The sequence below is a fragment of the Lygodium microphyllum genome, chromosome 14, assembly GCF_053477565.2.
Source record: "Lygodium microphyllum isolate KBCC chromosome 14, Lygodium_microphyllum_v1.1.10, whole genome shotgun sequence".
Taxonomy (NCBI): domain Eukaryota; kingdom Viridiplantae; phylum Streptophyta; class Polypodiopsida; order Schizaeales; family Lygodiaceae; genus Lygodium; species Lygodium microphyllum.
The window spans coordinates 63,295,250-63,309,669 of record NC_141148.1 but is presented as its reverse complement, the minus strand read 5'-3'; the positions used below and the strand labels follow the sequence as shown (position 1 = coordinate 63,309,669).

The window sequence follows — 14,420 nt, the reverse complement described above, 5'->3', positions numbered from 1 at the left end:
ACTATGCGGATGTATAATTTGTAGCATACTGCATTACAATTGATTATGAATCACCCCTGTATTTAGCTAGGTGCCATCAGGTTTGTTATGGGCAGAGTACTCTGAACTTTGGCTATTCTTCAAGGATGGCGGTTCCTGACCTCTGTTAATATATATTCAGTTTTAGCTTTTAGACAGCTATTGATATACCATGCACATCTAAACCTTTTTTATTCAGAGGTGCTTCATGCATGCTCATTCATCTGATGGTTTCAGACCCTCCAATAGTTTGTAGTAGTGGAATTGTGCATATGTTCGTGGGCTTTACTGTAGTGATCTTTCTTGATACCGTAACTCATACACTGTATCATGTTGGGAGTGGGAAACGCAGCTGGGCTGATGAGTGGGAGAGAAGTGGAGAAACTAATGTAATACAGTATGGTTTACTAAAGACATTAGCATAAATGTGGTATTAGTCCCTAGTTGCTCAAGATTATTCTTCTACAGTTTCAACAAAATTTAATGTCCATTTAAGTGGTATTAGTCCCTAGTTGCTCAAGATTATTCTTCTACAGTTTCAACAAAATTTAATGTCCATTTAAGTGCATAATTTAGGAACCGAGCTGTAAATTTTTCCCCATGACACAAAACTTGATATGACTTTACTCTTTTATAATATATAAGCCTAAATGAACGATTTTAAATGTTTGGTCTCTAGACCTTGGTCAATTACTTTATTTTATACAAACAATTGTCAGGTTGTGTTTTGTACAATTATCAATGTGGTGCAGGTCGTTCTGGCAACCACATCAACCGACTGTAAATGCCGTATTTTTTCTGCCTACATCAAAGGTGTTGATAGTAGGTTAGTATTTCGTAATGTCCATCTAGCTCATTTGGTCGTCACCTAATGATAGATATGTTTATGATTTTTCAACTTCTGAATGCTGGCCCAAATATGATTCTGATTTTACTCTCTCCAATGCTGTCAGGGGGGATGCAAATACTTCATTGGGAGAAATGAAGTTTGGAGAGGTTTGTCTCTGATTTGGTTCTGCACCTGCCAGTTTGACTTCTAGCTAAATTTGCTCAGTCAAAAATTTACTTTAGGGGAATTGCCAGTTTTATTTGAGAGCCCTGAATAAAACCATCTGAACTTAATTGCTGTACTGGATTTTGTTTTGTTTGCTTAAACCTTTTAGCATTCAATATCTCTGAGAAGATAATGCATCCACAATTCAGTCTTCCAAGTTCCTCCACTTGTCTAAGGTCCTCCTAAGCAAGAGAGCAATACAGGTTTTAGTTTCTATTGAGGTTTGTTAATTCCTTTGGCAAGATGGAGTTTGGGCAAACTGCCCAGGCTGATTGAAAATTCATAAAGAATGGTGAGGGGAAGCTGATGCAAAGTGGAGAACCGCTGTTGAATGAGAAGTGGCTTCAAATGTAAGATATGGAGAAAGTCAAGGCTTGGCAAGTTGACTGTGACGAGAGCATAAGCTGTAGGCAATGAAGGCTGAGGAAACTGTATGCTTACAACTGAATGAGTTGTGTCAGTGAATTGCCTGGGGAGCTGAATACTTTGAGATATACATGTGGAAGTTGTAGCAGCACTCATAGTTTTTTCTTTGTCAGCCTGGTATATGATTACCTGTCCCCTGGCCAGCGTGCAGCTACCCTGTCCTGTTTGTCCTGTAGGTCACATGCCTGCCCTGCCTTGACACACTCTTCTGCCGGCCTGCTCTGTACCAGGCCTGGGCTGCCTGTACAGTGCCTGTGACCTCTGCTGCACCCTGTGGCCTTGACGTTTGGAGGGCCCTGCTTCGCCTTTCCTGTTCGAGGCTGATGCCCATGTATGGACTGTATTGATTTACCTCCCGTGGCCGGAGACCCGGCCATGGATGTAGAAGATGATGCAGCAGAAGAAGTTATGGTCCCCTACACTAATGAGATGGCTTCTCCACCCCCCATGATGATCAGCCTTCTATCAAACACAGCAAGCATGAAGAATTTTCTATTGCCCATGAGGCCCCTGATGGCTTTTCCACCCTGTGATGATCAGCCTTCTATCAAACACAGCAAGCATGAAGAATTTTCTATTGCCCATGAGGTCCCTGATTCAGGTGATTCTCCGCTACGCTCGTATGCACAGGTGGCCTCTTCCGCATAGTTTGCAAGAGCCAAATTGGGAACAGTTTTTAGAGTTTGCCAACTCTCTTTTGGAGGATTATGTCGAGCGTAATCATTGAGATATTCCTGCTTGCGCAGAGGAAGAGATTTTAGATGCATAGGTGAATGCTTAGGAGGTTCTTCGCTTCTTTTCTGCCTTTCATGAGAGAGGTATTATTTTCTTCTTCACTAGCCGTGGTTTTTATGAGGTTGTGCTTCGTTCTCCCTTGGCACGAGACTTCCTTGTTCATTAGCAGCCCCTCTTTTTTGACAAATAGTTGGTACCTAATGTTTCTTGGCATCCGATGGTAGATATCCAATGTTTGCTCAAGCAGGCATGTCCGGTATGGGTGGAAGTGGAGCATTGCCCGGCTGTTTATTGGGCCCTCCTCAAGGATGTTATGACTGTAGTGGGTCATCTGTGTGCCCCCTGGTCTGAAGGCAGCCAAGAAACAGGCTTTGCATGCAATGGAATATAGCCAAGAAGGGGCCCAATTGGTAACGCCTCAATTGTAATGGTATGCTGCCTCTTTGGTGTCATCTCAAGTGGGGTACTTTCGTTGGACACTGCTTCTCCAAAAGAATGTTGAAATAGATTACTAAACACAAGACAGAAGAGAGAGAAAAGAGAAAACACAAGAACACTGCAAAAGAGAACTTAGAGATGTGTTTGGGAAATGGAATCAATATACCAAACAAGAGACAGTCGTGTACAATAGTGAGTCACTGGCTTCATGGGCTCTGGCATTGGCTCCCTCTCTCCATAGGGCATGCACTGGATCTGCAAGTGATGAATGATTGAATGTGGAGAAGGAGCCCAATATATATAGGACAAAAGAATGCTAAAAATAGCATCAGGTCAGCCAGCATAAAATGCCAAAATAAGCATCTAAATGACCACAAAAAAAAACCTAAATAATACTAGAATGCTCGGCACATCCTAGACTCACACATGAGCTGACTAGACTGCTAACACAGTGCTGTCTACACCCCTCCTTGGCAAATACCTCAGTTTGTGTTGTTGCGAGCTCTTTTCCAGCTTGTGGTGCCCTTTGGCAGCTGTGGGCATCAATCCTATTGCATCTAGGAGCTGTCCCAGATCTCCATTTATTGCTGCATATTATTGCCCAACATATTTTCTCCCCTCTAGAGTAGTCGCTAGTGCAGGGTGATCTGTGTTTTCAGACAGAGTTGCGCTTTACGCTGCTGCTCTGCCCGACTTCTCTCTATTTAGGCCATTGTGTCGCTGCTGCTATTGGTCAGCCTGATCTGGATAGTTACATCACCTTGATCTGTGTTTGCTGTTAATGATCATTTACAGAGACTGCTTGCTGCATTTTGGGATCTATATAGAGCATGACACACTCTCTAGCTCATACTCTCTGCCCTAGTCCTTTAGAGACATGGGAGTTTGAGGTGTTGTATTCACTCTGCATAGTGTGTTTACTGCATTGAACATTGTATCTATTCATTCATTCAATTATCTTTTTTGTTCATTGTCTTTGAGTTACCTTAACCCTATTGAGTTCTATTATCAATTTGTGCTTTGTTGTACGATCGTGTTTGTAATGTGTGCTTGAGAGTATTTATTTATGTGAGAAATAAATAAATAAATAAAGAAGCATTAATGTTTTCTAAGGCCAAAATCAGCCTATGATACAAAACCATGTACAATGTTGGTTGCTAGATATCAAAGTGTGACATGCTAAAAGATGGTTAGTGATATACGGTGAAAAGACACTATGGTGATATACAAAAAAAAATAGTGCTCATATAGGGATACAATGGGAGGATGAGGTAGTACATGTCTTGTTGTGTGGTTGAATGATACCCCTATATGTAGTTCCACCTAGTCAGGATTGGTGGATAGAGTATGCCATACATCTCGGATGAAATAATATGAGGATATCATCTAGACTGGGTCCTTAACTCTATAAACTGTTGCTCATGTTCCTGGCGGATCTTCCTTCTCTCTCTTTGATGTAGCATTTGTGTCTGGTACCCTTGTATCTGCGGGTGGCGTGTTGCTCTACAGGGCTATTTTTCGGCAAGTTCATGATTCCTTGTGAGGCTTGGAGGACAGACTTATTGATTCTCATCGAGGATGGTGAGCCATCTAAGTGGTGGGTGACTATACACTGCATGGGAACACCACACTTGAGCTCTTTCGTATAGAATTAGAAAAGCTTTGAGTTGTATTTTACATTGTATATAGAAGCAAGTGTTTGAGTTGTACTCACTTTGCATATGGCATAGGATCTCCTAGGCTCTTTGGACTGTCATCCCTCTCTATGTGGGTGGTGTGTGTATGGTCACTATCTGGAGAAATTGGTGAGCTGGGAGATTTCTGACATCCCCCTCTTTGTGTAGTGCCAACATGTAGTAGTGATGTGCAAAGCCCTTGAATCTCGACTAGAAGCTGACCGGGGTGGTGTTGGTGTGGGGACTCCATGACTAGTCTGAGGGAGGTGTCGAGCAAGTGAACGCAGGGATAGGTGTACCGTTATGATGGTACACAAAGAATAAAAAGAATGTATTTATATGTTAGGGTACATTAAGGGTGTGTTTACACCTGTAAGTCTATTTACACGGAAACGAATGGACTTTACACCCAACAACCTCCCACTTAAAGGCTCGAAGTGGTACCTTTAAGCTAACCAACTCCCACTAAATGAATGCAATGCTCATGCTTAGCTTTTGCAAGAGACTATGTGAGAACATCTGCAGGGTTATCTTGGGTTTGACCTTAGTCAGTGTGACAAGACCATCATCCAAGACCTATCGAATAAAGTGATACCGAACATCTATGTGTTTGGTACGTGCATGGAACATGGCATTCTTAGCTAGACATACTGCACTCTGGCTATCACAACCAAGCACTGGAGTACGTGAAGAAAGACCAAAATCCTTGACTAGACAGCCAAGCCAAATAGCTTCCTTAGAAGCTTCAGCGGCTGAAATATGCTCCCATGTGTTATTTGCATATAGAGACTTCATCCCTTCCTACATAGCAAGCTCCCACTTTCTTTTGTTTTCACATGACTATGCCTCTTTAAATGTCAGAGACTCACCCTCATCAGTCAACATAATGCAATCCAAAGATGGCTGAAACCTCTGTGGCTGCCTTGTGACACGTGTAGACCGTCTTACCCAATGATTTGTATTGTCAGGTAGTGGGCCTACATACTGAGGAATGTGCACACCATCACCAGGTGGCTGATTTTCAGCATTTTCTTGCTATTGTAATCTGTTTTCAGCATGTTCTTCTTGCTGTCCTATTTCATCCTGTGCATCTATATGCTGTCCATGATCTTCTGGTTGTAGCACAATAGGTTGCTGCTCATTTTCAGCATCAAAAGGGACAGAATTTTCAGCTAATGGCTGCTGAATGGTTGGCTGTTCATGCTGAAATTTGACATTCTTTTTGTCAAGATCACCATGTGTAGCATTTTTCAGCAACTTTGCCTCATTAAATACTACGTCTCAGCTGTGTAATATCTTCTTGCCCTGAGGAAGCCAAACTCTATAACCCATCTCTCCCTCATCTCCGTATCCCATGAAGATGCCCTTGATGGATTTCATGTCTAGTTTGGTCCTCTATTCTACAGGTACATTCACAAAGGCATCACAACCAAAGACACGTAAATGGTCATATGAAGCAGGTTTGCCAAAACAAACCTCTTCAGGAATGCCATTTTCCAATGCACGATTGGGAGAGTGATTTCATATATGAACTGCAGTTTTAAGAGCCTCTTCCCAAAATTGCTGCGGGAGATAAGCTGTGGACAGCATGCATCTGACTCTCTTACAAAGTGTGTGGTTAAATCTTTCAGCCACGCCATTTGATGCAAGATTATAAGGGGCTGTCAACTCCCTCTTCATGCCATGTATCTCACAAAACTTATTAAATTCATTTGAGACATACTCACCCCCATTATTTGTTCTTATGGCTTTCAACTTAAGCCCTTTTTGTGTGGTAACAAAAGCATGAAACTTTTTAAAAGAATCCAACACTTCCTTTTTGCTCTTAAGTACATACACCCATGACTTTCTACTGAAATCATCAATGAAAGTAACAAAGTACCGTGCATCCCCATACGAATTAACAGGCATAGTGTACACATTAGAGTGTACTAAGTCAAGAGCATTAGACTTCTTAACGACACCAGAGTAATAATGAGACTTCACTTGTTTTCCATATACGCGATCATTACAAAATTCAAGACCAAAGCCTTTTACATAAAATCTCCCTAAAGAGGAGAGAACCTGAAGGCCTTTCTGGCTCATGACTAAGTCTTTTGTGCCAAGGCTCCATTTGTGAATGGACTTCAGCCACAGCCAAGAACTTGCTAGGTAATGCTTTACAATGCAAGTAATATAAAGTCCCCCTTTTGTTGCCTTTAACAATCAGCATAAAGCCCTTATGGACCTTCCAAGATCCACCACCAAAGGTAGTAAAGTGCCCTTTAGCATCAAGCTGCCCAACTGATAGTAGACTTTTCTTTATGCTAGGTACAAATCTGACATCCTGCGAAATCAGCTCTTGGCCATTTTCAAGAGCCAAGTGAATGGTGCCAACACCCTCTATCTCACATGCATTATTATTACCTAAGTAAACCTTGCTTAGGCAACTTGCAATGTATTCAGAAAATGACTCCAAAGAGGGGGTAACATGAAAAGAGGCACTGCTGTCCACTATCCATGATTGTGACAACCCATAATGAGCTGAAAGTAAGGCATCAATTACGAGTTGAAAGTAAGGCATCAATTATCTCCTTTTTGGTGATGTGCATATCACTTGTTGTTTCTATAATATCTACATCATTACATGAGGCTACAAGAAGTATCTCTTTAGTGTCATGAAGCTCTTCAATGACCACACTAGATACAACATTTGCCTTTGCAACTTCTTTTGAGAAAGAGCTGTCATCATCTTTCTTATCATCCTTCTTTTTCTTACCCGGGCTTTTTATGCCCTTAACGCCCACACTGATAGCATGTGACATCCTGCTGTTTGCCCTTGCTTTTGCTTTTGCTTTTACCTTTACTGGCTGCATTACCCCTCTTTTCAGACTTGCCTCTCACATGGTAAGCTGAGCCACTGCTTTCACCACTAGACTTTCTTCTGATTTCTTCATTAAGGATTGAACCTCTTACACCATCAAAAGTCAAAGCGGGATTGTTGCTAAGTGACACAACTAAAGATTCCCAGCGGTTAGGCAAAGTCATCAATAAGAAAATAGCTTTCAATTTATCATCGAAAGCTGCCAAACCAAAGTCCTGCAATTGACTCAAAACCCCTGTGAAAACACTCAAATGCTCAGATCTTGGCTTAGACTCATCCGACTCCTTGTTCACAAGCTTATGCATAAGATGCACTTGATTCACAGGAGTTGTATTTTCGTAAGTATCCTTAAGCTTTTTCCATATAGCATAACTTGTGTCAAGACGCTTGATGTCTGTAAGTACATCACCAGACACTGGCATCTTAATGTATGCAATGGCCTTCTTATTAAGTGTCTCCAAGAGAGCATCTTCATAGGTCTTGAGAAACAAAATCCCTTGCATCCTATCCTTCCACAAGTCAAAGCCAGTGCCATCAAACCTCTTGATTTCAAAGAGGGATTTAATGTCGTTGCTGCTAGAAGCATTTGCAGCCATTTTTCAGCAATAAATCAGAAATTCAATGCTACATTTTATGATACCAAAAATGAGCTGATTATTTAGCTGATTTCAGGCCAAATTTTCAGCAAATAATAGCAAGATTCAGTCCAAGTACATATACATCAGTAGAACGAATGATTTTCAGCAGTATGACTGCAATTTCAGCATACATTAAATGCATACATCACTGCCAGGTAACTCCAACTTCAGCAATATCACAAAAAATTACATCTGCACCAATCCCAGATCTGCAAATGATCACTAAGACTGCTGCAACATGAATAATCAGCAATACATCAACTCAATGGGAGCTGTCTGACAAGTGTATTGCATACGTATGTGCTCGTATCATTTTCTGATACCCAAAACACCAAGAAATCTTTGCAATTTCTCCAAAGTCGCCCAAGTGGGAGATAAAAAATGCTCAAATCACTCTGCTTATAACCACAAGATTGCTTCAGCAATATTTCCAAAGTGCATTTCATGCATTAACTTTGCTAGAATCCACAGATTTCAGCGAAAGCCCCAAAATTTCACTATCAAATCTGCCCCAATTGCATTAATACATGTTCCTGAGAGCATAAAACGGGCAAAATTGGCAAAATTTCACAAAATTTTGCAATAGCTCTAAATTTCTCGGGTCCAATTGTGCACCAATGTCAGCCAATCTGACTCAACTGAACAAAATTTCACCAATATAGCAAAAGCCCCAAATTTTATGGGTTCAATGTTGAGAAATTTCACTCAAATGAGCAAAATTTTCAGTAAATTTGGCGAAATCCCCAATTCACAGATGCCTCAATTTTGCATGAACAACACTCAATTTGGAAAAGTCCCAATTTTCTGAGCCTAAATTTGCACAAATCTGCACATTGTGCCTGCGCGTGCGAACACCTGGAAGAGAGAAGATAAAAATAACCTAAATATTTTTGAAGAAAAAATGGAAAATGGGTCCGTTGATCCGTGTTAACATATAAGAATTGGTCCTTAGGAAAACCTTTTCCGTAGTCAACGGATTGTACTCTATCTTCCTCATGATTTCTACCAGTATATTGCGAAGTAAAAGAGGTAAAAGACGAAGGAACAAAAGACGAATCTAAAGTACCTTGCACCGCAGTGGACGGAAGAGGATGAAATAATGGATCATACTCCGGATCTCTTTCTCCAATAGGGGGGCCCATTCCTGAGGGAGGTCTCGACGGCCCTACAATATCATCAGATTTATGCGCAACATCTGAAGAGAGAAATTCATGCATACCTTCATTGAGTAGCTTTTCCTGAAGGGCAATCCTTCGATCGAGCTCCTCAATCTTCTTTCGTCTAAAGTCCGTGATCACATGATATTCTTCAGTGAAAAGCTTGTATAGCCTTTCTTCCGTGTCGTCAGAAGTGTCTTCCACCATGTCAGAACTTTGTAGAGCAAGCTGTTCTACCCACTCTCACTCAGTTCTCGGCATAGGTTGTTTTGGAGACTGAATTGGTGTTGATGTGTTCAAAGTCATTTGAACCTACTATTGTTCTTGCTTCTTGCGGAGAGCTTTTAGATCATAGGCCTAGGTTTCTCAGAGAGTACCAAGCTCTGATACCATGTAAAGAAATACCCTAATGCAGAAACACAAATAACAATCATACGACAAAGCACAGACTGATAAAAGAATATAGTCAGGGTTAGGGTAACTCAGAGACAATGAACACAAAAAATAAATGAAGTGATATACTGCTGAATATACAATGCTCATGCAGGAAACACACTATGCAGTGAATGAATACTAAACCTTGAACTCCTGTATCTCAACGATCAGGACAAGGGTAATGAGCTGGAGAGTGTGTCGTACTTTGAACGGATCTTGAATCGTAGCAAGGCAGCCTTTGGATGTTGAACACTAGCAAATGCAGCAGCGAGAAGGTGGATCTGATGCAGATGGCAGTGAGGAGAGAGAATATGCAGTAAATGTAGGTTGATGAGAGAGAAAACAGCCAAACGTAGGCAGCAGATGATGGATGATAGCAGAGGAGAGAGGAAAAGTGTCAAATGTAGGGCACGACAGCTTGGCGACAGCCTGTAAGAGCTGGCGGCATTTGGAGCAAAGAGAAAACTGTTAGTATGACAGCTGCAGCAGCAAATGCAAGGACTGTGATGATGTGGCAGACTGTACGACAGTAGGTCGGTGCAGGAACAATAGTCGTCTGGTTGGGATCAACTCCAAACTGTGTAAAGAAGGCTGGAAAATAGGCGCCAACTGATGTAGATAGCAATGGACAGCTTCGGTTGAGATATCCTCCGCAAACGGGGTATGGGCAGCAAGCTGAAACACTTGAAATCTGCAAAAATGAGATTAAGGGCTGAATGGAGGGCAGTATACTTATTTATAGAAAGTTTGGGCCCTCCTAAGTGGAATTGTGCTTTTGGGACACAGAAACTCTCTAGGATCGCATTTCTTTTAAATAAACAAGGTTTATTAATTAATTAAGTAAGTTTTGGGGCTGTTTAAGTAAAGCTAATGCATTTCTAGCTCAACAACTCCATCTTTGGAGTGCTTTTCTTCTTATACAAAAGGTCATCTTGGAAAAGTCTATCTAGGCAACAACCATGCATGTGATATTGAAGGAATGGACACCATATACTTGGCTCTTGAAAATGGTCAGGAATTGATCCTTCATGATATTAGGTATGTACGTGGCATCAAGAAGAGTTTGCTTTCTTTTGGGCAGCTAGATAGTAGGGGTTATTTCACTACTTTTGGTGGTGGAATGTGGTAGATACATAAAGGGTCTATACTAGTTACTAGAGGTGGTAAAAAAGGAACTCTATATTATCTCTAGCGCAAGGCACTTCTTGGAAAGTTTGTTGCAGTTGCCCAAGTGCAATCACACATGGAGTTATGGCACAAGCGTCTTAGACACATGAGCCAAAAGGGTTTGCAAGCACTTTCTTCACTTGCAAGAGTTGATGTGAAAAACTCAAAGCTTGACTTTTGTGATGATTGTGTTTTGGAAAAGTATGCAAAGAGTTCATACTCTCATGGAGCCTCTTGGAATGCATGTATCTTGGATTTAGTCCATTTTGATGTATGCACCATGCTAATAAAAACTCACAGTGGTTTTCGTTATTTAGTCTTTTATTGATGACCATTCTAGAAAGCTATGGGTTTACTTGCTTAAGTAGAAAAGCGAGGCATTGGACACTTTTAAAATGTTTTATGCATTTGTTAGTACTCAAAAGGGTTTAAAATTAAAATGCATAAGAACAAACAATGGGGGAGAGTATGCATCTAAAGAATTCAATAAGTTTTGTGATGTCAATGGGATTAAACGGGACCTTATAGCTCCTTATAATCCGTCATCTAATGGTGTGGTTGAGTGAATAAATTGTACGTTATGTGAGAAGATTCGGTGCATACTGTCCACAGCTAATCTTCCGTTATCGTTTTGGGGAGAGGCACTTAAAACCGCAGTGCATATATGCAACTGATCTCCACATCATGCACTTGGAAGTGGGAGAGGTTTGGTCTAGCAAACTTGCTTCATATTACCACTTGACATGTACATGTACTTGTTGATAGCAAAACCAAACTTGACATGAAATCTCATAGAGGCATCTTCATGGGTTATGGAGATGAAGGTGAAATGGGCTATAGAGTTTGGGTTCCAAGCATGAGAAATGTGGTACGTAGCTGGGATGGGTATTTAATGAGTCAAAGCTGTTGAAAAATGACACATCTAATGACTTTGACAAAAAGAAAGTGAAATTTCAGAATGATCAGCCACTTGAACAACTATTAACCAGTGATAATTCAGCTCCATTTGATGCTAGTTATGAGAACCAGCGTATCATCATTGAGCCAGATGAAAATGGGCAGCAAAGGAATGCTGAAAACCAGCTTGGATAACAAGATTAGCATGCTGAAAATGAATTACAGCAGCCTGAAAATGTATTACAGCAACCTAAACATGCAGTTAAGCAACCAAATAATGAGGGCATTGACATCCTTTGGATGGGATCCATTACCTAATAATACAGATCATTGGGTAAGGAAGTCATTGTATTAGAATGATACATGGGATTTGGTTCCATTTAGGAAAGCTATTCCTAACAAATGGATCTATAAAATCAAGTGTGTGGATGTCAAACCAAAATACAAAGCCAAGCTTGTGGCTAAGGGCTATACACAGAAAGAGGGGATTGACTTTCAAGAAGTCTTTTCACTTGTTGTCAAAATGACCACTCTTTGGGTATCGTTTGCTATTGTAGCATCTATGGATCTTGAACTTGATTAGATGGATGTTAGGACTGCATTCTTGCACGGTGACTTGGAAGAAGAGCTGTACATGAAGCAACGAGAAGGCTTTGTTATACAAGGAAAGGAGCATTTGGTATGTAAGCTTCAGAGAAGCTTATGGTTTGAAATAGGCTCCCAGAAAGTGGTATAAAAAGTTTGATGCCTTCATTCTCTTACATGGGTTTAAAAGGAGCAATGCAGGTCACATCTTATACATCAAGAAGGCTGATGATGGAGCCTTATTATACCTGTGCTTTGTGGATGATATGCTTATTGTTGGTGAGCATAAAGGCCAAGTCAATGCATTGAAAAAATAGCTGAATTCAGCCTTTTCCATGAAGAACTTGGGTGCAGCTGAACACATTTTGGGCATGCCTGTGATGAGAGATAGAGAGCAGTAGCTCTTGTTTCTAAAATATCGGTCATGTGCCCAGCCCAATCTGGCATGCACAGACTCACACATGAGTTGACATATTTGCTAACAAGAGAGATTGCATTAACGTCCACTAAAGGTTAAATCCGCCTACGAGGGAAAAGTAGATACATCTAAAGTACAATGAAATGTCATGTATCCCAAGTAGAATATAGGGAAAAACATCTAGCTAGGAAACAACAAATAATGGAAAATACTAAAAAGCACTAGCAATCGAATATGATGGGGAATTGATATAGGGATCAATATCATCTCAAGATATCCCTCAAGGGTTTGTCTAGCATGTATAGGCTGACGTGTGGAGGTAGAGCCACTCGATGATATGTTAACATTATCAATATTCTCCTCTAGTGTCTTGAGTGAAGACGTGGATTGGTGGGCAAAAAATAAGGCCAAAAATGGTATATGAGACAAAACCATATACAATGATGATCGTCACTAGACATCAAAGTGTGATATGCTAAAAGGTAATTGGTGATATACTGTGCAAAGAAGCTAAAGTGATGTACAATACAATGCCCATGTAGGGATATAATAAGAAAATGATAGGATGAATAAATGGAGTAATACACGTCTAGGCGTGTGGTTGAATGTGATACACTAATAACTAGATCCACTCAATTGGGATCAATGGTGGGTAAAGCATGTGATATATCCGTAGTGTGGGGGTAGCATTTGTATTGATCCCTTAGCTTTGTTAGGTATGGCTTGCGTTGGTGGCGGATCTCCCTCATCTCTCTCTAGCGCAGTCTTTGTGTTTGGTAACCTTGCACTTGTGGTTAGTGTGTTGCTTTGATTTCCTTAGCTCTTTGGATTATCACCCCTCTCTATGTGGGGGTAGTGTGTATGGTCATCGTCTAGAAGAAATCGGTGAGATGTGATTGTCGTCTCCCTTTTTGCAGAGTGCTTGCATGTAGTAATGGTGTGTGGAGCCTCTAAATCTTAGTGGCGTTGGTTTGGGGACTCCATGATTGGTCTAACGAAGGTGTCCCCTCTAAACAACGTGGGGTATCTAGCTTCGATTGTGCATTTGTAGATGTAGTGCTCCTTGCTCTCCACCTCCTCTTGGCATAGTTTGGAGATCTGCTCAGCTTTGGGAATGTGGACAGCTCTCCTAGTCTTGATTTCACGTTGATGAGAGGAGACCTTGAGCTGGCAAATGGCTACCCCCATCTCGTGTGGCATGTATCTGTCTAGGTATCAAGGTCTCTCAATGAAACCTTCTAGTGTTGTCTTGATAAAGTGGTCCTTGCAGTATGAATCTTTGGGGGATGGGGCTATTGGGGCGAGATCCATGTATGGTTTATTGTAGTGAAGAGGACTAGAGAGGGAGAGAAGAGACATAAGACTATAGAGGGGAGAGAGAAAGTGAGAGAACTGGAGAGAAAAACTTGTAGAAGAGAGAAATATAGGAAGAGAGAGAAAGAGAGCAAAGAAGCCATGAAAACTAGAAGGAAAGGCGAAGAGATTTGATTATGCAAATAACTGTTGCCCCAATTGAGTCTCTCAACACCTTAAAAAACTTGTCATTGTAACTGGGCTTTGTCCATGCTAATCCCATGTCTTGCCCGTCTATCCCACTCTTTTACATTCCATCTAGATCCCTAAGGTTTTTACCCTCAAAAACAAAAAGAGGACTTATTGGTGTGGGTCACAGTGGGGCTGCAGAGTACTACTCTGTTCAGCATTAGAAAGGGCAATATATATGTGGGAAAGCTCAATCTCATGTGGAATATGGGCATATAGATGTATATGTGATGTGAATATCATGTACAAGTTGATAGTGTTTGAGTTTGGCCATCAATTCTTGATAGTTAGGTCTAGACAGCATGCTGTCCAAAACAGTCCTGCTGGAGAAAACTGGTTGTAACTTTCAATGGGTGGCTGCAATTAAGACG

At 41.0% G+C, this 14,420-nt stretch overlaps 1 protein-coding gene across 4 annotated transcripts in view; it reads left to right on the top strand.

Moving 5' to 3' along the window:
- Positions 1-14,420, top strand: part of LOC148025664 (actin-related protein 2/3 complex subunit 1A-like) — a 68,425-nt gene that overhangs the window by 28,385 nt on the left and 25,620 nt on the right. For all 4 annotated transcript variants that reach the window (XM_087692880.1, XM_087692878.1, XM_087692877.1 and 1 more), the window contains exons 7-8: positions 771-844; positions 972-1,014. In XM_087692880.1, the coding sequence (XP_087549006.1) occupies positions 771-844; positions 972-1,014 (117 nt within the window). The remainder of the gene's footprint in view (positions 1-770; positions 845-971; positions 1,015-14,420) is intronic.